Genomic DNA, 26,864 nt, shown 5'->3' on the forward strand with positions numbered 1-26,864 from the left:
TGCAATTCGTGGTCCGTTATCTCAGGATATGAGAGTGTTAACCAGCTGGACCTAGTTGCCTGTTAGTCTAGGACGCTAGACATCTGGTCCCTCCATGCCAAGGTTTCAGTGGGGACGGTTCGGTTTCGGATTCCCGGGCGGCAGTTAGGGCCCGAGGTCTCTTGTGATATGAGCACAATAGGATAACATGGCCTTTACACAGATATCGCCACCGTATCCAAGACTCGTTCTGACATGGTATAACGTGGAAGTAAAGTTTTGGCGGTGACGACGGTTTAGGTTTAAACGGTGCACTAGCTTTACTTCCCAGGCGATGTTCTCCAAGGTATGGTGACGCGTTATTGTTATCTACACTGTTACATTGAGAGGAAGGAGAAGCACAAAGCATGAGGGAGCTCCTAACCTAGACAACAGAGCATTACTAAATATTTTAAGGGAAGAGGTTAATTACTAACTATATTTACAGGACAGATATATAAGTTAGACAAGATAAACAATGCTCCGGCTTGCTATCATTTAATAGACTGTCTATAGTTTCTATTCATATACATGTTTAATATTTATAGCTAGACTTGCGTTAATTACTCTACATAATTAGCCATTTTATACATTAATTAAGGCAACTCTAAAGATAATTAAGTTGCTTAGAATAGTAGTACTTAAGTAATGTATAGTGTAAATAACAACTAATTAGATGATGTATTTTATTAAATCCCATGGTTATTAATGCTTTCTTTAACTGGAATTAATAGTCCGCGGGGAGTTTGGTGGAAGATGCAATCCCTCGGCTACACTCGAGAATCCTAAATGGTGTATCTAAAAAATGTAGCATCATCGCCCCTCTCACGCTCTGCTACCATTTCTTCTTGGGTATACTCTGATGGACTCTTATACTCTCGGTCTCGTCGGGCATTCTCCCGTCGTAGATAGGTCGTCATGAAGATAGAACCTATCACAGACATTGTGAGGAACCCAATAATGGCTGCATGTCCGGGGTAGAATTGAGGCGAGTGCTTGGACTGGAACATGAAACCGGCAATCATTCCCCCCAGATTTCCGAATCCTTTATCGAGTTAGATCAATCACTTGAAAATAATCGTCTGTATGCGATCATGGGGCTTACCGATGTGCATCGCAATACCGACTCCTCGCTTGACAGAACCGCCCATGTTGTTGCCATTCCAAGCCACACCCTGGGGAACGTTGGGAAAAACACCAGACGCAGCCAGGAAACAACCAACATACTTCACCGTGTTATTTTGGGTGGCAATGAGCATGACAAACCCAATGATTCTAGGAAACAAACTCAGCACCTGCGTCGCAAACGAGAGAGAGAGAAACTCACGATATTAACCCGAAGCCAATCATATATATCCCACGCTGACCATGTCGGTCGGCTACGTAGCCACCAGCAACACAGACTACGCAAGCGACGACGTAAGGTGGGACTGTCATCAGCTGTGCTGTTTCATTGCTGTAACCCAAGGTGCGGACAATAGTAGGCAGAAACAAAGAGTATGAATATAAAGGGGTGTAAATGCCAATAGTGATGAACTAGATGATGGTGTTAGCATGAAGCGTATGTAATAGTATTTGCGAAGTAAATTTTACCATATGTACCCAGATTTTCCAATCTTTAATGGCATCCCAGAAATACTTCATGTCAAACTCATCGGCTAGGGTGGATCTATCTTGCTCCAATCGGCGAGTCACCTCTTCTTTTTCTGCGATGGTGAGGAATCTAGCGGTGGAAGGGTAGTCGTTCATCACGAAAAAGGCAGCAAAGGCTATACAGGGTTGTTGGTTAGTATACAGTAGTCCTTCCACCAACGAGTTGCTGCGAGTCGGGGAAATGACTTACCAACAACAAGAGTTGCAAGCCCCTCGAGGATGAAGATCCAAGCCCAGCCGGGCTTACCGCCAAGACCGTCCATCTGCACGATGCCTCTGGCAAGAAGACCACCGAAGGCACCAGCAGCGGTTGCTGCAGAGAAGAAGATTGCCATGCGGAAACCGCACTCGTGACGACGATACCAAAGCGTAATACTAATTGCGCGGTCAGGCTACCACGTAAGCATGACGCGAGAGATCACCGATACTCACTAGTAGTTAATGCCCGGAAAGAGGCCACCCTCAGCAAGACCAAGAGCCATTCTGCATGCCAAGAGGCCGGCATAATTAGTAACAAGACCCATAAGAGTACAAACGATGCCCCAAATGATCATAATGCATGGGATCCAAACTGAGGGGGAGAACTTCTTTATGGCCAAGTTGGAAGGGACTTCAGAAATGATGTAGAACGGGAAGAAAACTGCCAAAGCTACATTATAGTCCAGACCCTCTAGACCTAGGTCAGTCTCAAGTCCAGCCAAGCGGGCATTGCCAATATTGGTACGGTCCAAAAAGGACAGTAGGTACAACAAGGCGAGGAAGGGGATCAAGGTCCAGTCAATCTTCCTCAAAAGTTTCTTGGTCGAGGCCTGATCAAAACCACCCTGATCAAAATCGCGTGCATACTCGCCATTGTTGTTGTTGCTAGGCATGGGGATACCATCATCCTCTTCAACATGAGCTTTGTCGGGCATTATGATTCAAGATTGAAGATTAAAAACGAGAAAAGTTAGGTGGGCGGAGAGTACAAGCCCAAACTGACGAAGAATGAAGTAAAGATTTATCAAGAAGCACAATAGACTGAGGTCAAATTTGGCAACAATAGACTACCAGGTTGAGAATACTAAAGGGGGCAGAAATGGAGACAAAAGGGCTGGGAGAAAAGGAGGGCGAGATACTATTGTAGCTACTAAGGAGCTGGCCGCTTGAGACTAAGTCCAATCGTAGATTGAGAGGTTAAGAGGTGATGCCTTTACATTAGACATTACAAATACAAATGAACTAAAATAATGCATACGTATGCATGTGGGCTGAGGAAGCATTAAAACAAGCTATTCTTAAGGTTGTTAACTGTATGGGTTAATGCTATATTTTAAGGTTTTATACTATAAATCCTAAAATACAAGCTTATCTATATCATCGGAGATCAATGGAGATATGGAGAAACCGGGACCCTCACGGGGTTCTTAACTCCGGTATTAGTATTTTATATAAAGGTCAAAACCTATAAGACTAGCCTACAATCGCATGCTGTTTGCATTCCATTGAATCATTATTAAATCAAAACATACATCTAATACCGATTGCTGGTTATAAAAATGAAGCCCTACATTCTATCCCTAGTCTTTGGCTTGATGGTTAGGAGTTCCCAAGCCATCTCCATGGTTGATTACTCTCCTAGCTGCGATGTTGACCCTGAGTTTGGACCTTGGTACTATGAGTAAGTCCCGTGAAACTCGAAACAGGGAGGTTATAGAAGCTGACAATGTCGTTTACGCAGGTTGTTGAGAAACAACGAGGATCCGACGACAACGTCTAGCTACACCGATTTCTTCACCCGCAACGGGAGCCTCATTGTCTTGGAAAATGAGGCAACTGGAGCAAACGCCATTTTACAGTCCAGGGCGGCTATGTTACCCCCTGATGGTTCGATCCAATGGAATGTGAGTCTACGCGTCATTAGCAGTCCCCTGGCCAAACACCCTTGCTGACGACGCCTAAGCATTTTCCAAACAAGACTGTCGTGGCCACAGAGTCGGCAACCAAAAAGACGTTCCATGTCTACGGCGTCATGCAGACAGTCACCACCGCTGACGGCAACTGTTCTACAACTTAGTAAGTATTGTGAAATACCTGGACTTTGACAACATCCTGTACTCTCAACGTATCATTCTAACGAACTCATAGCTTCCAGACCTTGTTCACTGTCGCAAAGGACCCAGTCACCCATCGTGCAAACCTCACTCCCCAAGGTCGCAGTCTCCTAGTCTACGATGGATTCTCTATCGAGCCCTCAGAAGACCCGTGTCCATATTAGTTGTACTACGGGGCAGGATTGAGGAAGCGGGATATCGCTAGTTGTTCACACTGTATGATTTGTTCAGTCCAAAGAGATACACGCGAACGAAATCTAGATTTTAAGTACTGCAGTTGTGTTATTATTAAATGGCGAAATTAGAAGGCGGATTGTAGGTAGTATATCTGGCTAGGGGGAATTAGAATGGTATTGCCAGCCAAGAAACTTGATTAGAGTTGCCTAAGCTTTATATCACTCCAGAATTACAGTCATTCACTCGCTTAGTTAAATATTTCTACTATTGAGAGGTTACAGATGTCGATAAAGCAATATATACTTCTTATTAATTATATACATTTATTGTCAATTTAATATTTAACAAGACATATAATTAAAGCATCTATTAGCTTAAACCCTTGTGATATGTTGAATCTCTGGGAAAATATATAGTGAACTAAAAGAAAAAGTCACGTCAATACCTCCGGTCAGAAACATAACTCTCTTTATGTAAATAACGGTATAAATACATATCAGCCTATCCAATGCAGGCTAACGACACAGCTATCAAAGTAAATATAGGAACTTTTACTTGATGGGATTATTCTAAAAGCATGATAATCTTTAGACGTTCAGCTTGGTCGCGAAGGTAGCCCATAAAGTAACCTTGTTTTATATAATACAAAGTCATGCCCGCTTCTTCCAACAAAAGAAAACTCCGCTCGTGAACCAACGATAAGTACACAATAAGAAACTAACTCGGCCCGCTCCGCATCCTCCGCTCCGCATCTTCCGCTCTGTATCTTAACTTATTGCAACTATGCATAACGTTATGAAGATTGAGATGACGAATGAAGAATGACGCGTACTTAAGCCTGTCTTCTTTACAACTTAGTAATAAATTCCACCTGGTCCTTCATTTCCGCTTTGGAACCGTCAGGGTTAATTTATCTTTATTTATACATTGCCGTCCCATCTTTGATGAAGTCAAACTAGAAGCGACAGTTACAAGTTTAGCAAACTCAGATACAATATCTAAAAGCACCACTAATATGTCAAACTCATACATCCCACATGCCGGTCAAGCGAGAGACGGCTGGTCCACGGAGGACCGGGCCACGGCCACCTGCTACTGTGGAAAGATACAGCTCTCCTTTGTAAGTTGAATACCTTTACCTTTCAGTGTGCCTGTAGCCGAGCTGAGCTAAGCTGACACATCTGTTATCACAAAAGCCGATTAATAAAGGCAAGGGACTTATCAACACATTCGTCTGCAACTGTGTCGATTGTCGCAAGATCACAGCGTCCATGTTCGCCAGCAACTTCATCGTTGAGAACTCTCACCTTGAGCACGTCCGTGGGGAGGCTTTGCTCAAGACATACAGCCAGAGCGAGACGATAGTCTCGGGCAAAGCCATGACCAATCACTTTTGTAGTAACTGCGGCTCCCTCATGTATCGTGTCAGCGAGCGTTTCCCCGAAATCAGCATCTTGCGTATTGGCACTGTTGACGACTTTTCGCTACACGAAACGAAACTCCGGCCGGTCGAGGAATATTTCACAAAGGATCGGGTTTCCTGGTTCTCGGGTGTCGCAGGTGTGGAGAAGAGTTTTCCGGGCCATGGCTGAGCAGGGACCTCATGTACTGACTTCTCATGGGATGTTGTATGATACAAAACAGTGATAATACATGCTAGACTAGAAGATCAGCGGCAGAAATTCAATATACATCCGGATGCTCTATGTTACCTTCAACAAACAATGGCGCAAGCTGATGCATTTACATAGGGTATAGAAATATGGCCTAGTAGGTAATACAGTCCACTTAGTGATAGACTACATTAATTGTTTTATATCATTCTCTAGCCTTATTACAACCTCTTCATGAAATCCTTGGGAGAAATCCATACTCCCCAAGCCGGCAGTTGATAAAACGCTCCCCAAGCACCAGTTGACTGCTGCCATGTAGTTTGCGCCACCAGCTTGCAATGTCTCTGCCTTTAGTCTCTCACCCGCCTGATGTTTCTCTAGAAGCTTGTCAAGAGTTATCTCAGATGTCGATGTCAGGTCAAGTTCGGGAACGACGTATCCGAGCATCAGTTGAACTAGCAATGCGCCGAGGGACAGCATTAAGGGATTCATAGGAACTCTATACCCTCTTACTGCGTTGCTCGGATATGCTGCAGCGGGCTCTCTAATAGAGCTTTTAGCTAAAAACGGCCCTAGTGGAGGTTGGCATTGGGTTCTGTCTTGAGCGCCGCGGAAGAACACTATGTCGTCTAAACTTAGAGTCCGCAGCAACCATGGAGTATCATAAAGATGTAGGAGGCTGATAGAGACCGCTAGCGCAACTCTCAATTTCTCAACGTGATTGAAAGGTGGCAGCTCGTTTTTTTGTCCATTAAGTATGATCTGTCGGAGCGTTACGGCTGTCTTGAACTCTCCATCATCATGCTGCGGGTAGACGCCGAATCTAAGACTGGTGTCTTCGATGTATCCACAGCATTCAGCCGCCAGCGCTTTCTGTTTTGTGTTCCATGTGGCCAGGACTTTACACAGGTCGGACGTGACGACTGAGGGATTTGTTACCGGGGTTGGTACTGGTCTTGTAGCCAATTCTAGCTCAGAGGAAATAGTGACTGTTTGAGTCGTAGAAGCAGAGGCCGATTCATACCAGGATCCGAAGCCTAGCGATTGACTGAATCGAACTCTACGGCGTGTATCCTGAGAATTGTCTCGGCATATAGAACTTAAGTCTGGATGAGGTTTTGGTTGGCACTTGGGCTCAAATCTGAGGCTCACACTGTCCCATCGCATCCGTTGGGATGAATAGTCAACTCTCAGCGAGGTGTCGTTATCATCGTTGTTGCCCACGGTTTCGGCAGTGTCAAAGTGCTCTTGAGACCCCAGCACCACACGGAAATCGAAGGTCTTGGCTACTTCGTCTTCAATGTCGTCTTCCACTATGGAAGCCTTCCTTGGAACCAATTCGAGGCATGCATCGTGATTTTGTACGCATTGACAGGTCGTTGCGCACCTAAGAGCTTCGAAAATACTTCTAGACAAGTTACGGATGAGTTTGTTAACTCTTCCTTGAGATCGTCGCCGCCGATTAGGCTCGAGACTACCAGTCTGTCCAACAATATCACGTAGAAAGCAATTGGCTGTCTTAATCCGTGACATGATGACCTCATAGTCTTTTTTCCTCAGAGAAAAGGATGCTTTATGTTTAAGACGACTTATAATTGCCTTAAGGCTCTCTGCTTGCGGCTTTAGGTAGACAGTAAGTAGACAATATGCATTATTGGGAATATCGGCACTTACCATGCCATCTTCCTCCAATGAAAGTTTCTCCTGAAGCTCTTTCGCCGCTGAAAGCATATCTTTTGCATTCTCTGTGAACTTATCCGTTGCCGTCCAGAGTCGTACCCGGATATCGTCATTGAACTGACCCCAGCCCTGGCCAAAAGGGTCTTTGACTAAACCATCAATCTGCGACAGTGGCACTAGATCGTTTAAAAGCAATTCGCAGGTTGTTAATAGAATGATATGCTCTGTTTCAAGATTGTGGATTAGAGTCGTTAGGTCGCGATTGGCACTTTTTATATCTGATAGCATGGACTTGTAGCTTTTAAGGCCCTTGATAGCTAACGGCAGAATGCCGAGAACGAGCCCTACAACCTCAATTCCAGACATCTCTTTGCTGGTAATTTTCTGAAAGCAGTGAAGTCGAGAGAAATAAATGCGTCGTGTGTAAAATAGGCAGGCTCTCAAGATGCAAACCCCGCTTCTAAACTCGCAGCCTGAGACAATAAGCTGCATTTTACACGACCATAGCCAATGATATTATTGCGGAATTGGCGGCTGATAGTCAGTTCCCGTGACTAGTCTCGTAATTTGCGTCATTCGTGGCTTAACTTCAGAAGCTGAGCATATACTGAAAGACATTGCTGCCTACCATTTCTGTATCAATCAATGCGTAAACAAGAATTAGCATCATCAGTTCCAATCAGTATTCTCTCTTAATTCCATTATCAAGATGAAACCCCTACAAGTTCTTCAACATACTGGCAAACCACAGATTGCCGATTTGGTTCAGAACAGTCTAGCCAGGCTTGAAAGCCTTGTATACGAGCTAGAAGACGACCAAGCTCGAGCCTCACAAGCTGTTTCTTGTCAGGCAAGGTTGAAGCTGTGGGCAGGTAATATGGGAGCTCACAGGCAAGGCGGGTCTCGCTCGTTGGAATACCGTCTTCGTGATGCATCTCATATTCGAAGCCACGTCGTCTCTCTGTTACAATATTTAGTAACGTCACTCCAACAAGGTATGGTGCTTAACTGCCTCGTAGTGGTACCTCCCTTTCTAACCTAAATAGGCGCTTCAGCTCTCCATGAGGTCGGCTTACCCGAAATAAGTGTTGAGATTAAAAGCCAGGAGGAGCAGGACTTATCCAGCTACTTCGAAGGGTCTGACGAAGGCGAGAAATCTGAGATTGAACGAATTCTGGACGATATCGCCAATGTTATAGACTGTCTGCTCCGACTCAGTGTTACAATTAGCAATCCAGCACCGCATGACCAATTTCTGTCTCGGTCAGACGGAGAACTTGAGAAAGCCTTCGTGCATCATTACCGCGAACATATCAGCCACAAGTTCAGTGACTTGAATAGCCAATTTATAGAGAGACTTGCGAGTGCAATGGCGCATAGGAGGCAGTATTTCAAGTATCGAGAAGAACATAAAACTCGTTTGGTCGAGGGTCTCGACGAAATCTCTCCTGAGGTGGAAACTGGCAACCCGACTACGAAAGCTTCATCCATTCCTGAGCAGTATAAGGATCAAGGTAAAGATGTCGGACCGGACATGGAAGAAGATGGTCAATCTGACAAATCGAGAACAACCTATGCCCCCTCGGATTTTAACTCGAATCAACTTCGAGTCCCTCGGATCCCTGATGAGCACATAAATGGGCCATTTGAATGCCCGTTCTGCCACGTTATGGTATCAATCACAACGAGAGATGTCTGGAAGTAGGTAGTACCTGGTACTCTGTAAGACTATCAGATAGATGAGGGCTGACACTTCCATCCAGGACGCATGTTTTTAGAGACCTCCGGCCATATACGTGTCTTATGGAGACCTGTGCTACGCCAGACCATCTGTATCTACGCCGCAGTGACTGGGCAAATCACATGAGGCGTGAGCATTGGAAGATTTGGCAGTGCCCATTCGAATGTTCTGGAAATTTTGACAGCGCTAGCACTTTCAAGCAGCATATCAATACAAAGCACAGGACCGATGTGAGCCTCGACAGGGTCGATGTACTAGAAAGGCTTAGTAGTCGCCCAGACCTTTCTAAAGCCAGAGGCCGTTGCCCAATATGCATTGATTTCGCAATTTTGTCCGCAGAGTCTTATGAGCGACATGTCGGACAGCATCTTGAGCAGATTGCGCTGTTTGTCTTACCAGATATTGAAGAAGAAGAGGAAGAGGACGAAGTCGAGTCAGATGAAATAAAAAGTCACGAATCGGTATCAACGAACGAGAGCAACGAGCAGAAAGATCATTCGTCGCCCCGTCAAATCTCAGTGGAAGACTTCATAGACTGCTGTAACTTTTGTCCTTTCTGGCTGAGCGCGCCGGCACGATATTCATCTGCCGACAGACAGGCTTGCTATGGCTGGAAAGACGAAATATCGCACGTCATTACTCACATGACTCACCATCACGGCATGATACTTGGAAAAGACCCCGAATCTCCCTCTCGCAGGTACTTAGCAAGCTGTACTCTTCACAATGCCAATATCGAGGCGAGAGGAAACTGCGCCAAATGCTCTAGTATTCATCAATGGACAGACTCAGATTTCTTGGATCCTAAACACAGCGGCGTAGCGCTTTGTCTACGTTGCTGGCACAGTTTTAACAAGAAGGACCTTCAAAATCACATGACTGGACCTTTGTGTGATTACAATGGTGAGCAGCCTAAACCAAACAAGATGATGGTATTGTATACAGTATTTTGCTCGAAACAACCACCAAAACGCTCGACCTTTATGAAGGCGCAGTCAAAGCAGTTCAAGTACAAAAGAGCTCCAGAGAGGGACAGTGCGAGAAATAGGCGGTCCTCCAGATCCGTTGACGATCTTGAATAAAATAGGCATGTCGGTTGTTCGCTTGACGTTGGCATCACGTATGTTCTCATAAGAGCAAAGTAGTGGGATTTTATAAGGGTGTAGAAGTTTGACTATAAAGAAATTGCTGCCCAGCACTCTTCTCAACGACAACCTAAACAACAACCAGCACTCCCGTCTTCAACACTTTTCCCAACACTTCCACGCCGCAATCATGCAGTTCAAGAGTACTATATTTGCCATCGGCCTGCTCGTCAGTGCCTGCACAGCTACTGTCATCCCCGAGGCTCAGCCCAAGGCTCGTGAGTCAACACAGTTAACTACCCAGTCAGAGAAGTAGACTATACTAATCCTAGCAGCTGAACCTGACCTGTCCAAGCGCGCTTGTAAGGAGGATGGTTACCGCAAGTGTACTCAGACGTGTCCCGGCGCTGGTGGGGCCGCTCTTGGATGCTGGGCTGGTGAGTGATCAGCTTTATTCTTAGACAAGAACCGCTGCTGACTGAATAGGATGCTACACTTCTTGGGATTGCTGCTAAGTCACTGTTTTATGTCGGGGTCATGAAGGTATTTGCATGGGGGAGATCAGTGGGAGCTACTGAACTGCAAGAGATCAAGCTTAGGCCAACAGTCATTACCATTTGCAGAGTTGCTCGCGGAGATTAAATACAAACACAAGAGTTTGCTGCATCTAGGATATATTTTGGCTTGGCGATGCAATACATGTTAAGCCGTGAAGTTGACTGATAAATACTTTCTCCATCCAAGGAATATAATAACCGATATCATTACTTGATTTCTCTGCCCCCTGCCTCAACAGCTTCAACGGGTTCTTTCCCAGCGGACAGCTCTGCTGCAAACTGCGTCTGCCCTTGTGGTGGAGGAGGGGGTGATGATGCTTGATAACTGTCGTTACCTGGATAAACGGGGCTGAACTGAGGTGGATTACCGTAGACGGGAGGCTGCTGACCATAAGGCATATAGACTACTGGTTGCTCCTGCTGTGTTGGTTGTATCTGCTGTTCAGTGGTCGGGCTTTGGGTGGGCCGCTTCGTCTTCCAACACCAGAGGAATATTCCAGACAGGGCAAGTAGCGCTACAAGCCCGACTCCAACAGCGATACCAGCAATTGCTCCAGTACTGAGGCCACCTTTGTGGCTGGGAGTGTCTGATGGTGAGTCTGTACCGCCCATTTCAACTATGACACGGGTGATTGTCTCGATGCTTCCCCGCTGGGAGCTGCCGCTGTCGGTTTCGGTGCTTACGACGTCGTCCGTCGTGGTTCCTATCACGGAAACAGTTACAGGTTCGGCTGCGTCACAGGCGTCACTGAAGCGCTCGCAAAAAGTCTCGAATGTTTTGGCAACTAGGTATCAGGTGCAAATTAGTAGCTGATGTGTCAAGAGAGTTGGGTATAGGCAATGTACCAGAGTAAGCAGTGTCTGGCTCACCAGTGATGGCCCAGTCGGCGCAGGAAGAAGCATAGGTGCCAATCTCGTCGGTCCAAACAACACTACGGCGTGAAGTGCGACAGCTACAATTGGCCATAAGGTTAGATACAAGTTAATCTCCAACATTATGGCTGAACCTGGCTAACCAATAACACGAGGCCTGCTCCTTGAAAGGAAGAGTCGTGAAACCATCGAATTTGTTGGTGCAAGACGTGAACACATCGAGCATGTCGACACAACCGGGCGCATATGTTTGCACACTAGCATCGCCATCATCATCGGTTCTCGACATTTTGAAACAGTTGGATAAAATGGAAACGTGGGGCTAGACAAAGATAAATTCTGGATTACGAGAGTTGCTGAAACATGGAGAAGAAAAGAAACGAAGTTGTGAGTGACAGATGGCGTAACTGACCGACGGGGAGTCACGAGACAAACGTCCGAGTCTTGTTAATAATGCCAAGAGCAATATTGTCACTGTCTTCGTTCAATATGTCGCTACCCGTTCACGTTCAACCTCAGCTGAACGCCATGGCTAACGCCCCCAGCGCCACTCGCAAGTCCAGGCTCCATCGCAAATGAGACTGGTCATTTTTTGCAGTTATACTTTATATTTAACCTTAAGTTATCGAGCTGAACACCTGTGAATAGAGTAGCAAATAGAACTGGTGAGGATCTTCTAGCTGTAAGAGATACTTACGGATATGAAGGTAAGTAAACACACTTGTCAGTAAATGGTAAATCGTAATTTTCAACTGCTCCTGAGGTAGCAGGGTTTAGAAAGGTAGGGGACCGCCGACCCTGGTCTCAGCCGCTGCTCACCCTGTCAGCAGCCTCAAATGCCAAGGACATGGCATCTCCTGGTAAGGCGCCACCAACAATGTTATCTCCCCCTTTTACCATAGTTACACACATTTATTACCGGTATTACGTTGCTTTGAATGTACAACATCCTGTGGTCTGAAGGGAGGTAACATCTCGGATACGGACAGTGGTTGACCTTCGTGCTGACTTGGTGTTAATTGGAATCGGTAATTGGTGATTGAAAGGGTGTCGTCGTCAAATACATCTAGAGCGTCAAGTGTGATGATTAGGTACTTTACTCTGCTTCCTTTCTTGTCAAACCCATTCCTTCTTGTCTGTTCGTCTATCCACTGTGCTGCATGTGTCTTTATCAAGCGAGTGAAAATACAACCCAAGCACCCGTCATCTATTAATTATAACGATACTGCCAATTGTACGTAAACAGCCTGAACGGTATGCTGACTGGTACCCGCCTACTCCATTGAATGTCTACAACCCCAGTATTGACTTGACTCCCCGAGTGACCTGAAGGAACGGTATAGAATTCGAAACTTGTTCTATAGAAATTTTAAATTATTAGGTAGTAAGCCAGTATTAGTTATCACAGAAGAAATTTATAACAGGTCGTCCTTCTTGCATCCCACTTGACAAGTCAATTGTCCGATTCGTTCGTACATAAATATATCCCACTCGGGTTCATCCCACCCCATCCGAGTGGGATAACGATTTCGAAACCTCATATCACAAAGGCGCATTTTTGACATCAACCATTTATATAAACGTAAGAAAGTTTACTTGGTTTATTCATCTTATTATTTCACATTGCTGAATCGAATTCCATTTTACCTTGTGAATCAATCTTTCCCACTACCACGAACCCCTCATCAACTCACCATGATACACAACAGCGCAGTTACAGCCACCATGTTAGATGATACTCTATCCTACCTCATCGACGATATTACAGAAAACGGTTCAAGCTCTTTGTCACATGGTAATCTAAAGCACTACAAAAAACATCTAGACCATCTCGAAACAGCATCAAAACTGGCGCTTCTTCAAGAATGTCTATGTGTACGACCACCTGTACCACTTCTCCCAGAAAACATCCTCCAAAATATCGAATCAATTCTCATACGCGTGAGGGAACATAAACTTCTCACTCCATTATCCTCACTATCCCCTTCACCAATCATCAAAAATGACGCGTCAAGACGTACAAACATACATCTTTGGAAAGGCGACATAACAACTCTAACCGGTATCACCGCCATCACAAACGCAGCTAACAGCCAAGGCCTTGGATGTTTCCAACCAACACATCGATGTATAGATAACATCATCCACTCAGAATCAGGACCACGGCTTAGAGAAGAATGCTTCTGGCTGATGAAAGAAAGGGCCAAAGACCTAAAACCTGGCGAGGTGCTTGTCACTGGGGGTCATGCGCTTCATGCCTCTTCTGTCATACATTCAGTTGGCCCGCAGCTCAAGCGCGGTGCTTCGCCTACAGAGATGGAGAAGGCTCAACTGGCAAAGTGCTACGAAGGTATCCTCGACGCTGTGGAGCTTTTACCGCTTGGCCAAGATGGTAGAAAGTCAGTTGCGCTTTGTTGCATCTCAACTGGTCTTTTTGCGTTTCCAGCTGATGAAGCTGCCAAGATTGCGGTGTCAACTGTTACATCATGGTTGGACAGTCATTCATCTACAACAATCACAGATGTTGTCTTCAATACATTCACAGAATCAGACACCAAGATCTACACCGCGCTTCTCGGTTCTTATTCGACATCAATCCTACCTCCCATCGAAAACACCGTGGAAGGTTCGCTTGGAGTAGCCCGAGATTGGCTTCGCTCAGCCGACGCCATCCTAGTCACTGCCGGCGCAGGATTATCAGCAGCAGAAGGATTGGACTACCACTCAAGAGACTTATTCAAGAAGAACTTCCCTGGCTTTTTCAAATTTGGTTTGACGTCTCTTTACAGTGTGTTTGGGTACAATGACTGGCCATCTGAGGAATACCGATGGGGTTATTTCTTTACACATTTGAACATGATATCAAAATGGTCAAACACACCCACATATCAGGCTTTAATCCCGTGGTTAAAGGAGTTTGGAACCAATGCATTTATCAGAACATCAAATGCAGATGGACTATTCCTTGCAAATGGATGGTCGAAAGAGCAGCTTTCTACACCTCAGGGTTCATATGCATATCTACAATGTCTAAATAACTGCAGAGCCGACGCGGTTGTGGCTTCTGCTCCTCTCGTCGCTGAAGCGATGCCATTTATCGACCCAATTAGTCAAAAGTTGACTGATTCGAGTAAAATCCCAATCTGCAAATTCTGCGGCTCAAAGATGGGTATCTGCGTTCGCGCAGGATCATGGTTCAATCAAGGACCGTACCAAGACGGTGAAACACAATGGAAAGCTTGGAAATCACGAATCACAAAAGAAAAGAAAAAATTGGTGGTTCTAGAACTTGGTGTTGGAATGAATACGCCTGGTGTTTTGAGATGGCCGAATGAAGATCTCGTTGAGAGAAGTAATGGGTTGGTCAAATTGATACGCGTCGGGATGGGACCTGAAGCGATGGTGCCCTGGGAGCAAGAAGATAGTGGGTTGAGTACTTTTATTCAGGGCGACATTCAACGCGTCGTACCGCTGTTATTGGATGGGAAATAGAGATATGTATAGTGGTCAAATGCACATCATTGTCACCTCGGGACATAATCACCAGCCCTACAATCGGTAATAAAGTACGTACATGAGTCACGCGTAATAAAAAGAGGCGCATTGTATGCCAAGCATGACTTGCAACGTGAATAGTGGAACTAATTCCGGCACATCCGCGTGGCTGTACAGACACTATTTTTATTTCCCGCCCCATAACTATTCATTTCTTTCTAAATTCATCATCGGTCATAAACTCAAACTTCCATCTTCACGTCTCTCTACAGTCTACGATTTGTTATCGCAAAGGCATGGGCTTGTTATAGCAGAGAATGGGACTTGATGCCCTGAGTAAGCTCGCTTCAGCGGGTGAGGCGGTCTACCAGAACCTGTCTAAAAAATGGTACCTGACCCATCCATATTTATTTCCAGACAAATTAACTGATTCTTGTTATTAGGGAACATAGAAAAAGGCGCGAAGCCGAAAAAGAATGGCTTGCAAAACACGCAGAAGAAATACGCCAAAAAAACGAGTTTCTATCCCTCGTAACGACTAAAATCACAGGCGACTCAGCTCCCGAGATGGCGCCTTTAATATGCAACCCGTACGAAAGACAACGAGCGGTTTTTCTCATCACGACGCCCATCTCTTTCGGCATGGTTGAAGTTTCTCAGTCCAGTTATAAGCTGCTGGCGCGACACGTTGGAATGAGCTTGAATAGCGTCAGTCACTGGGCTGTTTGCGTTATCGACAGAGCTCTTGGGGAGTGTTATTGCTATGATTTGATGAGCGATAGGTTGGAGTTGACGATGTTGGGGAGAAACTACTTTCGCGTCGCGGCTATTACGCCTGAGTTTGTTGATACGTGGAGTTCGTGCTATTATATCGGTGAAACGACAAAGACACATGACGAGATACAAGAGATTGGTAAGTCACGCGTTTCAACGTCTACGGTTTAGTACTGATGTTCAAACAGGTCATCGACATATTGGACGCAATCCTCGATATTCACTACTATCAAATAACTGTCAGCACTTGGTCGACAGTCTTGTCAAGGAACTATGCAACGGCAAAGTCATCAGTCAAGCAAAACTAGACGAGGAACTATCTCTGGCTTCACCAAAAATTGCACGCGATTTGCTTGTAGGGAGGATCAGATCAAAAATGGAGAGTGGAGGTGAGAGTGAGGACAGTCCATCGATTAAAGAGCATTTAGAGGCGATCAAAAGTACTTGGATAGAAAGAAAGTTGAAATCATAATTAGATAATGTAGATACCCAGATTACCAATAGATTGACAAAAACATAGTCAGATACAGCTATTTTACACCTCAAGTTGATTGCATTCAAAACACATTCCGGAGTGACCTTTCGAGAACGACACCGACAACACCGGCAGCTAGTACCCCCACAGTCCAACCGTTGCTAATCTCTTCCGGCTTGGGCCAGAAGCTGTTCTTTTGCTCTTGGTATTGTTTGAAGTCTTCAGCCTTGACGGCATCGTGCTTAGAGTATCGCTCGGCTTGACTCTCCTCGTTCTGCTTGTCACCTCCGATGAAGCGCAGAAAGACGTAGTTGGCGATGGGACCGAGGACAGTGATGGGGTGGAGGATGCCGGCGCTGAGTAGAAGAATGGGGAATGAGGCGTGGACAAGGGCATCTCCGAGGTAGCTGTATTTCGTTAGCCATTCGTCATTTACGTGATAGGAAGTGACTTACTTGGGGTGTCGAACAATGCTCCAGACACCTTCACGGTTCACACCTGCTCGGTTGCTCTTCTTGAAAGATTCAAGCTGGGTATCAGCCAGCGTCTCAAGGGTGAATCCAGTGGAGAACAAAAAGACAGCAAGATCCCGCAAGTAAGGACCGTAGGCAGTAACAGGAGAAGCCAGAGCACACTCGTTGACATTACGGAAAGGAAGCGTAAAGGGAAGAGCGATGATGGTCTGAGCAATAGCCTCGGGCAAGAATGTGGTAAACAGAGCCTTGTTCCAAAAACCAGGATCCTTTTTCTCAGCAGCATACCTAGGGTCATCCTCTCCACGTTTCAAACTTCGAGACACAACACGAGAAGTAAGACGGATACCCCAAGCTGTAGCACCAAGAAGAAGAAGCTTTTGCGGGTAGATGAGATCAGACCAGGCTTCAGAAACCGAGAGACCATCATTGACAACGCGAGAACCAACAGCGCTCCACCAAGCATTCAATGTCATACCGGATGCCCAGAGAAAATCCTTGCCCTCGACACGATCAGTGTATCGGGAAATTCCGTAAGCTGCGGCAGAAAGACCAGCATGAAGAGTAAAGGAAGGTAGAACGGCAGAGTGAATCAGGCCCAAAGTGCTGGTGGTGAGACCTTGGTATAAAGTGCGATTGAAGTGAGAGCCAAAGACATCTTGTTCAGCGCCAGAGCCAGTAAAGGTATTTCTGGGAAATGAGGGCGAGTGACCAGCGAATTTGTTGCCATAGATATCTTGCTCAGCACCAGAGCCAGTGAAAGAGCCTTTGGGAAGTGAAACTGAAGGGGAGTGACCCCCAAATTTACTCCCGTAGACATCTTGTTCGGCACCAGAGCCAGTAAAAGAGCCTTTGGGAAGTGAAAGTGACGGCGAGTGACCGGCGAATTTATCGCCATAGACTTCTTGTTCTGCCATACTGAAGTGATGAGATCAATTGATGAAGAGGTAAAAGATTGAAGTGTCTGATGGAATGGATGATATAAGTAGAGTGGAGGTTCGTAAATATTGCGTCATTGGTTATATCATTATTGCATCGACAATACGTCGCTGAAAAGACTAATTACTAATTATGTCTATAGTGATTCTGAGTCTTTTGTATCAACTCTTTGATATCATCTTGTTCAACGGATTGTTTGTACTCTGCATAGCATGTTCTGTAGCGTCTGATGGAGACTCTACAGGCTGGGATCCCTTGGACGCGATTGATCTCAGGCTAGCAAGGGTCGCGTGTGGCGCGCGATCGAAGTGCTTGGCAAAGCCCTGATCTAACCTCGACGGAGAATAAATTGATGTCACTTTCTAGACCATTTCGCGATAATCGCAAGATAGCCGTGATTAACAAGAAGTCGGACTGGTACCAGGAGAGCTCTGTTTGCCTGTGACGCGTTTGGCTTAATCGTATTCTGACTACAGTGAGAGCTTACCGTTGCGGGGTCATCGTCGGGCATCATTGGCTTCACCGTCGTGCAATGTTAGACAACGTTCTTGCGCCCGTTGGACACGTCCACTAAGAGAAGGGAACGACTGTCAAAGCCATACCTTTACCACGTACTATTGTCACGATTTATTTTGTAGAACATCGTACAAATTCTGTTTGATGTTTCTACCACTCCGTCTTCCCGTGTCCCTCAACACAGTGTAATCGTCCTCACTGGAATGTGTTTGACCGTCATACACTCTAGGGTAGCAACACGACAAGAACATCACAAACGCGACTCTACAACACGAAAAGGTGGCACTAAAAAAGTAAAACCTCACTAATGCAACAATCACACGTGGTCACGAACCTGCTGGACCAAATCTGGGGGAATACCCTGCCACTTTCAACTCTTCTTCAACCCATCATCTCATCTTTCCAGCTAGCTAACTCCATTTACCCGATACTTTGGTATGACACTTTCAAACGCTCCTATCAGAACAGTCTAGAGTTATACTTCTAGACTATCACTACACGCGCAAATCATCGAGTTTCAGAAATAATAGACTGTTGATGGCGTTCGAGAAGGATCAACGGCAAGGTCTACCGCTCTCTGTCGCCCACGCGGGCAAACACCCGATTGGTGCATTAACTGCTAAACCAAATTAGGGGCTAATTTGAGAGACTGAAAAATAATTGGAGCGCCTTTAGAAAGAGGACCAAAGTCATGATGTTATAGGCTCTGGTCACTCTCTTGATCCCTGGGGACCAACTCACGTGGGTCCTTTTCTCCATTCCTTTTTGTGACAGGGATTGGACTCTCTAACTGTTGGACCATGGGGTTTAACCCTCCAATTATCTGACCGTCTAGCCGTTGTCGATTGATTCGTTCGCCTCTCCGCTTCCCCAGCTTCTCCAGTAAGTTTGTTGATAACCGTATACAATGGGGATTGACTTTACTAGTATCAGCCCAATTCACGTCACCTCGTTCTTGTTTTTCGTTCTTGTCTCGTTTAGTCTTACTTCCTCGGCATTTTAACTTCGTCTCCTCTTTTGTCTTTATCGGTCCAGACCGAACCGAAAAAATAGTCCACTTCCCGTCGGGTATCATTACAACGAACATGGCAAACGTGGAGACGGCAACAAAATGTTGGAGTAAAGACACGCTAAACGGGGTAATCATGACCGATCAGGATGCATCCTTTTAACCCCATCCTGGCAATACCCCGACCTGACCGGAGTCGCGCCGTAGTGGGTGTCTGTGATCCGGGGTTTCATCTGCGGGGGAACAACCAACTGACTTGTTGACAACTCTAATAGGCTGGCCCTGAAGGCGGTTGGTTGGGACAAAACCGCTGTAATAGGTGCGTCTAACGTTGAACGTCTACCCCAGATGCCTAAATCAAATTCCTACTAGCATCCCCCCAGCTACTAATCCTAGTTCAGTTAATTCGTCTACAATCCCCCAGTAAAATGTTACGTCTCATCCATTGGCATCTGTCCCCATTTTGCCAGTTCTCCCGGGCTTAGTGGCACTTATGTTTTTTACTGTCTGTTGATTGTCATGCCGGGATCCGCATTGCATTCAAGGTAGCTTCTTTATAAAATGACTTGACCCTGCATTCGTTCGTCTTGTCTTTTTCCTCTCATCCTCTCAATCCATATTGTCGCTCAACAATCCAAAACACCATGAGCAACCCCATGGACAACAAGGCTGGCATCTCAGAGGCCAAGGCCGATGAGGCCCATATCGACCATGCTTACGATGTCGAGGCCAAGAAGGAGATGAACGTCGACATGCAGGGTGCTATCGACGCTGAGAACCAGGAGCATGCCATGACTGTTCTCGAGGCTGTTCGAGCTTACCCTGCTGCGTCTCTCTGGGCCTTCAACATGTCTTGCACAATTGTAAGTCTGACCAATTTGATACACAAATGATTCTGTTACTAACATTTTCTAGATCATGGAGGCTTACTGTGTCTTCCTCATCGGCAACTTCATTGCCCTCCCCGCTTTCGCCGATAGATACGGTATCTGGAGTGAATCGAAGGGAAAGATGGTCATTGAGACCAGCTGGCAATCCGCTCTCCAAGTCGCTGGTCCTGTTGGTGCCATCATTGGTGTCACACTCGCCGGTCCCATCACCAGCAAGATCGGATACCGATGGGCCACCATCTCGGGCCTCATGGTCCTCAACGCCTTCATCTTCATCTTCTACTTTGCCGACTCTCTTCCCGTCATGCTGGTCGCTCAGCTTCTCGAGGGTATCCCATGGGGTATTTTCATCGCCAACTCTCCCGCTTACTGTTCCGAGATTGTGCCTCTCCGCCTCCGCGCACCTGCTACTCAGATGTTGCAGATGTTCTGGGCCATTGGTGCCATTATCGTCGGTGCTGTTGCCTATCACTACAACGAGCTCCACGAGCAGGCTGCTTTCCGAGTTCCCATTGCTCTTCAGTGGATGTTCCCCACTCCTCTGGCCATCCTCATCTTCCTCTCTCCCGAGTCTCCTTGGTGGTTGGTCCGAAAGGGTCGTCTCGAAGAGGCTGCCAAGTCCATCCGCCGTCTCGGACGTACTAGCCAGGTTGACAACGCTCACGAGGCCATTTCCATGATGAAGCGTACCATCGATCTCGAGAAGACCGTCAAGGAGCCTAGTCTGCTTGAGCTTTTCAAAGGCACTGATCTCTACCGTACTGCCATCGTTTGCGGTGTCTACGCTGCTCAGAACCTTACTGGTAACTTGATTGCCAACCAGGCTGTCTTCTTCTTTGAGCAGGCTGGTATGCCCACCAAGACTGCTTTCGCCATGGGTCTGATCACCTCTGCTCTTCAGACCGTCTTTGTCATGCTTTCTTGGATTCTTACTTCCTACTTTGGACGCCGAAGCATTTACCTCTGGGGTTCCGCTGGAAATACTATTCTCCTTGTTGCTCTTGGTATCGCCGCCACTGTTGGCGACGTCGACTCAACCCTCAACTCCAACACTCAAGCTGCTCTCGGCCTTATCGTGTCTGTTCTCTTCACCCTTGGACCTGCCCCCGCTTCTTGGGTCATTATCGGAGAGACCTCTTCTATCCGTCTCCGACCTCTTACCACTGGTGTCGGACGTGGCTGTTACTACCTCGTCAACATTCCTTGCATTTTCCTTTCCAGTTGGATGCTTAACCCTACCGTAAGTTTTACTTGACTCGACACATTCACTTTGACAATTACTGACTTTATCATTTCAGGGCGCCGACCTTGGTGGCAAGTGTGGTTACGTTTGGGCCGGTACCGGTGCCTTCTGTCTGCTGGTTGCCTACATCTGGCTTCCTGAGATGAAGGACCGATCTTACCGAGAGATCGACATTCTCTTCAACAGAAAGGTCCAGGCCCGCAAGTGGAAGAAGACTGTCATCGATATCCACGACAACGAGTAAAGGATGTTATTGTTTACCACGGAGGAGAAAGAGAGACAAACAGCTCAAAGCTGGGCTGGAGAGTCTTTTATCGCCTCTCTTTTCATGCGGCTGGATTACGCGGGGTGATTTTGTAAATTGACCTGCATAGTCGTTCAGCAATAGGATGGGGATTAACCTGTCATGTTGCCATGCCAATAAGGCTCCCTAAGACTATTTAATTTACGTTAACATTGACTATACCTATGATGATATCCTGTGAGGTGATGATACTAGACATGTCAACTGATTAAATGCGACGACAGTATGAGAGTATTTCGCGACTAATTAGATACTATAATGAGATATTTACTATGACTAGCGGTTGATCAAGCATCATTGTCCCAGTATGGTGAAGTTTGTGATAGGAAGAGAAAAATATTAGCTATATAAAATAAAAGCAGCAACATGCAGAACGGATACATTTTTCAAGATTGCAAAGGGGTATTGAAATCAGAAATATGTATTCCAAACCATGAGAAAAATTTCCATAAATTCGTGTTAGCGGCATGAAGTGATACACATTGATCTATTGCGAAATCACTGTTACAGTTTTCGCTATATAATTTCAATTTTGCGTCTCAATCTGCATCAATAGCTATTCCTCCGCTTCGGAGATCTCCCCGAATAGCTCAGCTGGAAGAGCGTTCGACTGTAATTGTTATATGTCATCGAAAGGTCACTTGTTCGATCCAGGTTTCGGGGAGCTGTTTTTTTGCCTTTTCCACTTTTGTTATCCTTCATTAAACACACCACCATGTTTGGTGACTTTTTAGTATTTTTGCATTGTCATGTTGCATTGGCATGCGGTCTCATTCGTCCCACCCATTCATGCGTGGGCGGCTATAATGAATTATCCAGAAACATGTGGTGATCTGATACAACCTCCGTAGAAATAACCAGTTACAGCGATTCAAGTGAGGGGGTCAAATTCTGAGATGAGAATATGCTTACCCACGTCATCTCTGAGTGTCATTTGGTTGATACAGGTGGTCTGACGATGAGTGAGATATAATGTGTCGATCCTGCTCCATCTCAACGACCGACTGTGCATCCTTGTTCGGTTCTCCTTGCTAAAATTACTGTGAAAATGTTGACGTTATTACCTCCAGAAGTTCTTGAACATATTTGTGAAAAGGTAAGTTGCCTCATACAGTCAAAAAACTGGATTAACACCAGCAGCTAAACGGCCGTGATCTCAAACGCCTCTCACTAACATCAAGATGGCTGCACAAAGCTACTTTCCGCCAACTCTGGCGCTCTATCACAATCGTCCCCCGTTCCTCACGTGAGCGTCACTGCATCACACCTTCAGGTCCTCCACAGCAATGCCTACAGCCAACAAGGGCACTTCGTTTTAACGTCGGCGTTGAAGCAGACCCGATGCACTGCGTTCATGCGTATGACTGTCTGGGTTACATGGGAAACTGGCTTGAGATGGATCCACGGCTGCATGATACCTGGGAAGGAAGAAGTGATAGTTTTGGATACGAACGGGGTAGACTTGTTCGTGTTAAGTATGAGTGTCTCGCACAAAGGACTATGGCTATGCTGAGACGTTTTGAAGATGGACAACTGGAGACATTTGTGTAAGTTGACGTACTTCGTGCTATTGGCATCACTGACTGAGCTGTACAGCTGGAACTATACGAGTTGCATCCCATCAGAGATACTCGAATACTTGAGCCTCAAACATCCCTCCATTCAAGGTCTCAGCTTTACAACGGATCCCTTCTGCAGCAGGTTCAACCGCTGGAGCAGAACAACAGATTTGAACCTCTCTGGATTCCACAATATCCGACGTTTTAGCTGGAAAGCGCCTATGGGATGTCATTTCGGAAATATCGCCAACTTAGTTCAGACGAATGCTGACCATTTGGAGGACCTAGAACTCGACTTGCAATGTTGGTCCCGGCAATGGGAGGACAGAGAAACGAGAGTTGTTCGATATAAAGCCGATTCAGAAGAGTGGGATAAAGTATCTGCGAGTACTATGCTGGCTCGAGAGATGTTCTGTCTTGGTCCCGACCCTGCTACGAAAACTTGCTTTCCCAAGATGCGGAGCTTGAAACTCACGAGGATACCCTTGAGAGATGAGACTACTAACAAGAAGATCGCTGCAGCATCCATCAATCTCGCGGGACTTACCTCACTGACACTGAGAATGTGTTCATACTGGACATTGCTCCTTGCAGATATGGTACAGTCCACGACACCGATTGCAGTCAAGTCATTCGAGATCCTCGACTTTTACCTCCAGACGCCAAACGTGACTGCTGTCAAAAAGGCGACCGCAATCATAAACTTCCTTGACTCTTTCGACGGGCTGGAAGAGTTGTTCATCAGCCATTGTGGCCCAACACCGGTTCTCAACTTCTGGCAACACTTATCAAGACACGCTTCAACGCTGAAAGTGTTTGTTCATCACCAGAGGATCACGGATCAGGATGATGAGCTTTTACTTTCCCGTAAAGGAAGAGATCTGTCTGATCCTGCTATATCTCAACATGATCTTGACCTCATTCAACATGACCCGACCCAAAATCCTCTTTGGAGATTGAATCTCGAGTTCATTGGCTTGACGTGTGCGCCCGAGTATCTGGCAAGTATTCCGACCTTGAGACCTGTTGTAGTAGTTAACCGCAGAGACAGAGAGATATTCTGCTCCCCTTCGTGTCGAAGAAGTCACTTAAGGTCCTTCATATTCGTAACACGGGAGCAAATGCAGGTACAACTCCGTCGAGTGTGTTTGACAAAGCATTGGAATTGGGAATCACCGAAGCCGAACAAAACGGTGGACCCATCAACAGTACAATCAGAGATAGCGACCTCGATACTCAGTTACAAGAGGATATTGCCATCGGCCTTAGAGAACGAAGGGAGTGGAAAACACCACCGCTGCTGCAGTCTTTCCGAGTCTTTGCAGATTGGGTCTTTGGTCCCGAAGGGGTTAAGTCACTGGATTATATTGTTGCAGGTGATCTTTCACATGGGAATAGGTACTCTGATAGCAACGCACTGATATGTAGATCTACTGAAGGAGTGAGGAGGTATCGTGTCATTAGCCAGAAGACTGGAGGAGAGGAATGGGTGGATGTGAAGAGTAGGTTTGGAAGAGCTCTGGAAGCTTGTCCAGTGGAGAATATTGTTCCCGAGTATAACTAGTCTACGCAATTCCTGTAAGCAAATTGAAAACAAGTTTGTCTTGGTGAAAACACTTGGTTTATCATGTACTCGGGGAGACCCAGGTAGATGTTGCCGAGATTATTGCTTGCAAGATTGGGGTAGTTGGTGAGTTAATGAACATGATGACCGGGGGTTGACAGGGTAACCCTTGGGAGATTTGATGAATGTGCCGAATTTGCCTGGGTGATAGACTTGTTTACCGCAATATAACATACAGGTAGTAGCTACATACAAACACCAAATATCCAGACACCCAAACACCGTTCTGGAGGCGCTTGGCAAACTCAGATCAAAGACGTACTGAACTGGAAAGCGAAAGCAAATAAACGCTTAATCTATTCTACCTACTGTCTAACCTCATGAAGAACTCTACTCCTTGGTCAGGTCCTTCAACATTTTGCGTCCTCTCAAACAATCCTCCTCATGAAAAGGCTCTCTGCTCGTTTCCTTGATACCACCCTGAATCCATTCCTGAACTACAGGATACTCAAACAACCTATCAACATACTCCTTGGACGCGCCAGTCAACTCAATACCATATGTCTTGAAACGGGATGCAATGGGTGCATACATAGCATCCACGATGGTAAATTTGTCACCAGCCAACCACGGTCCACCGAACTTTTCTAATCCCTGTTCGAAGAGCGCAGTGAAGCGATCAATATCTCTTTGAAGCTTTTCACTCGGATCGCCCAACTCAATTCTGAGACCGACGTTCATAGAGCACTCATCGCGAATGGCATCAAAGCCAGAGTGCATCTCAGCAGCGGCACATCGTGCAAAGGCACGTGCGGAGATATCAGATGGCCAGGCTGCGGGATACTTCTCGGCGATGTACTCGCAGATGGCGAGCGAGTCCCAGACAACGATTGAGGTTTCAGCGTCGTGAAGACAGGGGACTTTTCCAGATGGAGAGAATGCGAGGAAGTCGGGTTGACGGAGACCGGGTTTGAATAAGTTGAGTTTCTCTTCAAAGGGAATGTCGAGGGCTTTGAGGAGAACCCAGGGTCGCATTGACCAAGAGGAGTAACGTTTATTGCCGATGAAGAGTGTATATGTCATTTTTGCTGTGAATAACGATGAGTGAGGTTTGATCGTGAGGTTATTTGATACATTTTATAGTGTTGAGGTGCCCCATCCAAGTGCGGAAAGGTGACTCACTTGTTTCCGCCCTACAATTGACATGCGGGATTTGTCATCACATTGACTCGGGGACAGGACTCTGTAACAAATTGAGAAGGTAGATTGACATTTCGCATATGCCAATATATATCATTAAAAGTCATATATGCGCTACATTTTGATCCTTGCTTATACCCAAACAATAACACCTCTGAACCAATGCTTATACTATTGACCAACCCTTTAAGCGGACCCGTAGTCGCGTTTGGCTGGTGAATAAGATGGGTTAAACTCATGTCGTCGCTGCATAGCATCCCACAATGCAAGACCAGTCTCGGCGAGGTGAATGATGAAGAAGGGAATGAGATTGTACTGCCAGCCCTTCATGATTCGCAGGTGATGTTCAATATCACTCCTCTGGCTTGAGTTGGTGAGGTTCAGGTCGAGAAGAGCCGAGAACCAATTCTGCGGCGTCCACGACTCGAGAGGGTATTTTTGACCATCGTTAAGCTTGGCTGCGACGCTGGGGATGATGCTCTGTCCGTTGTGTTCGGTTGTGACGACAAAGGTGTAGATAAGAGCTGAAAGAACGAGAAGTAGACTGAGGACATTCCAGCCGAGCCAAAAGTTGTAAAAGAACCGACTGAATTTTCCAGGGTTATGTCTGTTTCGGAGCCAGAGAGCGAGAATACCTCCGCAGCCGATAGGGATGAATGCTGATCCTGCGGCGCCGTTGCTGGTATGGCCCTGATCGACGATGAGGTTTGCCGGTTCGCCTTTTAGCTGGTGCTCTGTGCCCTGCCATTCGAAAGAGAAAGTCCCGCTAGCGGTACGGTGTAGCCAACCGACCATGCTAGAGATGAAAGAGAGTTCGATGATGGAGACTACCATGAGTAGCCCGAGGGCGACGTAGAGAAATGGACGTGCTGAAGCCATGATGTGTATCAGAGTCAAATCTCTTGTATGACTAGAAAGAACAAACGAAACAGA

General features: G+C 46.2%; 13 protein-coding genes across 13 annotated transcripts; 7 read left to right on the top strand and 6 right to left on the bottom strand.

Moving 5' to 3' along the window:
- Positions 1-803: 803 nt before the first annotated feature.
- Positions 804-2,585, bottom strand: FSST1_006997 (uncharacterized protein; the record flags this gene model as incomplete). The annotated part of the gene is made up of 6 exons (XM_083236565.1): positions 804-1,063; positions 1,124-1,293; positions 1,346-1,554; positions 1,612-1,787; positions 1,862-2,046; positions 2,104-2,585. 6 exons carry the CDS (start codon positions 2,583-2,585, stop codon positions 804-806), a joined length of 1,482 nt encoding a protein of 493 aa, XP_083082958.1.
- Positions 2,586-3,209: 624 nt separating this feature from the next.
- FSST1_006998 (uncharacterized protein) lies at positions 3,210-3,928 on the top strand (the record flags this gene model as incomplete). Its single annotated transcript, XM_083236566.1, has 4 exons — positions 3,210-3,331; positions 3,392-3,554; positions 3,614-3,726; positions 3,799-3,928. The coding sequence occupies 4 exons, from the start codon at positions 3,210-3,212 to the stop codon at positions 3,926-3,928; spliced, it is 528 nt and encodes a 175-aa protein (XP_083082959.1).
- Positions 3,929-4,956: 1,028 nt separating this feature from the next.
- FSST1_006999 (GFA family protein) lies at positions 4,957-5,533 on the top strand (the record flags this gene model as incomplete). Its single annotated transcript, XM_083236567.1, has 2 exons — positions 4,957-5,061; positions 5,138-5,533. 2 exons carry the CDS (start codon positions 4,957-4,959, stop codon positions 5,531-5,533), a joined length of 501 nt encoding a protein of 166 aa, XP_083082960.1.
- Positions 5,534-5,740: 207 nt separating this feature from the next.
- On the bottom strand, positions 5,741-7,600 carry FSST1_007000 (uncharacterized protein; the record flags this gene model as incomplete). The annotated part of the gene is made up of 1 exon (XM_083236568.1): positions 5,741-7,600. The coding sequence occupies one exon, from the start codon at positions 7,598-7,600 to the stop codon at positions 5,741-5,743; it is 1,860 nt and encodes a 619-aa protein (XP_083082961.1).
- Positions 7,601-7,943: 343 nt separating this feature from the next.
- FSST1_007001 (uncharacterized protein) lies at positions 7,944-10,057 on the top strand (the record flags this gene model as incomplete). Its single annotated transcript, XM_083236569.1, has 3 exons — positions 7,944-8,229; positions 8,281-8,935; positions 8,998-10,057. 3 exons carry the CDS (start codon positions 7,944-7,946, stop codon positions 10,055-10,057), a joined length of 2,001 nt encoding a protein of 666 aa, XP_083082962.1.
- Positions 10,058-10,250: 193 nt separating this feature from the next.
- On the top strand, positions 10,251-10,575 carry FSST1_007002 (uncharacterized protein; the record flags this gene model as incomplete). The annotated part of the gene is made up of 3 exons (XM_083236570.1): positions 10,251-10,338; positions 10,396-10,497; positions 10,547-10,575. 3 exons carry the CDS (start codon positions 10,251-10,253, stop codon positions 10,573-10,575), a joined length of 219 nt encoding a protein of 72 aa, XP_083082963.1.
- A 249-nt stretch (positions 10,576-10,824) lies between these two features.
- FSST1_007003 (uncharacterized protein) lies at positions 10,825-11,779 on the bottom strand (the record flags this gene model as incomplete). Its single annotated transcript, XM_083236572.1, has 3 exons — positions 10,825-11,402; positions 11,464-11,570; positions 11,634-11,779. The coding sequence occupies 3 exons, from the start codon at positions 11,777-11,779 to the stop codon at positions 10,825-10,827; spliced, it is 831 nt and encodes a 276-aa protein (XP_083082964.1).
- Positions 11,780-13,185: 1,406 nt separating this feature from the next.
- Positions 13,186-14,982, top strand: FSST1_007004 (DHS-like NAD/FAD-binding domain-containing protein; the record flags this gene model as incomplete). Its single annotated transcript, XM_083236573.1, has 1 exon — positions 13,186-14,982. The coding sequence occupies one exon, from the start codon at positions 13,186-13,188 to the stop codon at positions 14,980-14,982; it is 1,797 nt and encodes a 598-aa protein (XP_083082965.1).
- Positions 14,983-16,316: 1,334 nt separating this feature from the next.
- Positions 16,317-17,624, bottom strand: FSST1_007005 (uncharacterized protein; the record flags this gene model as incomplete). Its single annotated transcript, XM_083236574.1, has 2 exons — positions 16,317-16,641; positions 16,690-17,624. The coding sequence occupies 2 exons, from the start codon at positions 17,622-17,624 to the stop codon at positions 16,317-16,319; spliced, it is 1,260 nt and encodes a 419-aa protein (XP_083082966.1).
- Positions 17,625-19,815: 2,191 nt separating this feature from the next.
- FSST1_007006 (general substrate transporter) lies at positions 19,816-21,548 on the top strand (the record flags this gene model as incomplete). The annotated part of the gene is made up of 3 exons (XM_083236575.1): positions 19,816-20,034; positions 20,087-21,301; positions 21,360-21,548. The coding sequence occupies 3 exons, from the start codon at positions 19,816-19,818 to the stop codon at positions 21,546-21,548; spliced, it is 1,623 nt and encodes a 540-aa protein (XP_083082967.1).
- Positions 21,549-22,656: 1,108 nt separating this feature from the next.
- Positions 22,657-24,731, top strand: FSST1_007007 (uncharacterized protein; the record flags this gene model as incomplete). Its single annotated transcript, XM_083236576.1, has 4 exons — positions 22,657-22,704; positions 22,749-23,155; positions 23,205-24,168; positions 24,219-24,731. The coding sequence occupies 4 exons, from the start codon at positions 22,657-22,659 to the stop codon at positions 24,729-24,731; spliced, it is 1,932 nt and encodes a 643-aa protein (XP_083082968.1).
- Positions 24,732-25,121: 390 nt separating this feature from the next.
- Positions 25,122-25,814, bottom strand: FSST1_007008 (thioredoxin-like protein; the record flags this gene model as incomplete). The annotated part of the gene is made up of 1 exon (XM_083236577.1): positions 25,122-25,814. One exon carries the CDS (start codon positions 25,812-25,814, stop codon positions 25,122-25,124), a length of 693 nt encoding a protein of 230 aa, XP_083082969.1.
- Positions 25,815-26,117: 303 nt separating this feature from the next.
- FSST1_007009 (uncharacterized protein) lies at positions 26,118-26,810 on the bottom strand (the record flags this gene model as incomplete). The annotated part of the gene is made up of 1 exon (XM_083236578.1): positions 26,118-26,810. One exon carries the CDS (start codon positions 26,808-26,810, stop codon positions 26,118-26,120), a length of 693 nt encoding a protein of 230 aa, XP_083082970.1.
- Positions 26,811-26,864: the final 54 nt, after the last annotated feature.

The sequence above is a fragment of the Fusarium sambucinum genome, chromosome II (genome assembly GCF_050947815.1).
Source record: "Fusarium sambucinum isolate potato_lamoka chromosome II, whole genome shotgun sequence".
NCBI lineage: Eukaryota > Fungi > Ascomycota > Sordariomycetes > Hypocreales > Nectriaceae > Fusarium > Fusarium sambucinum.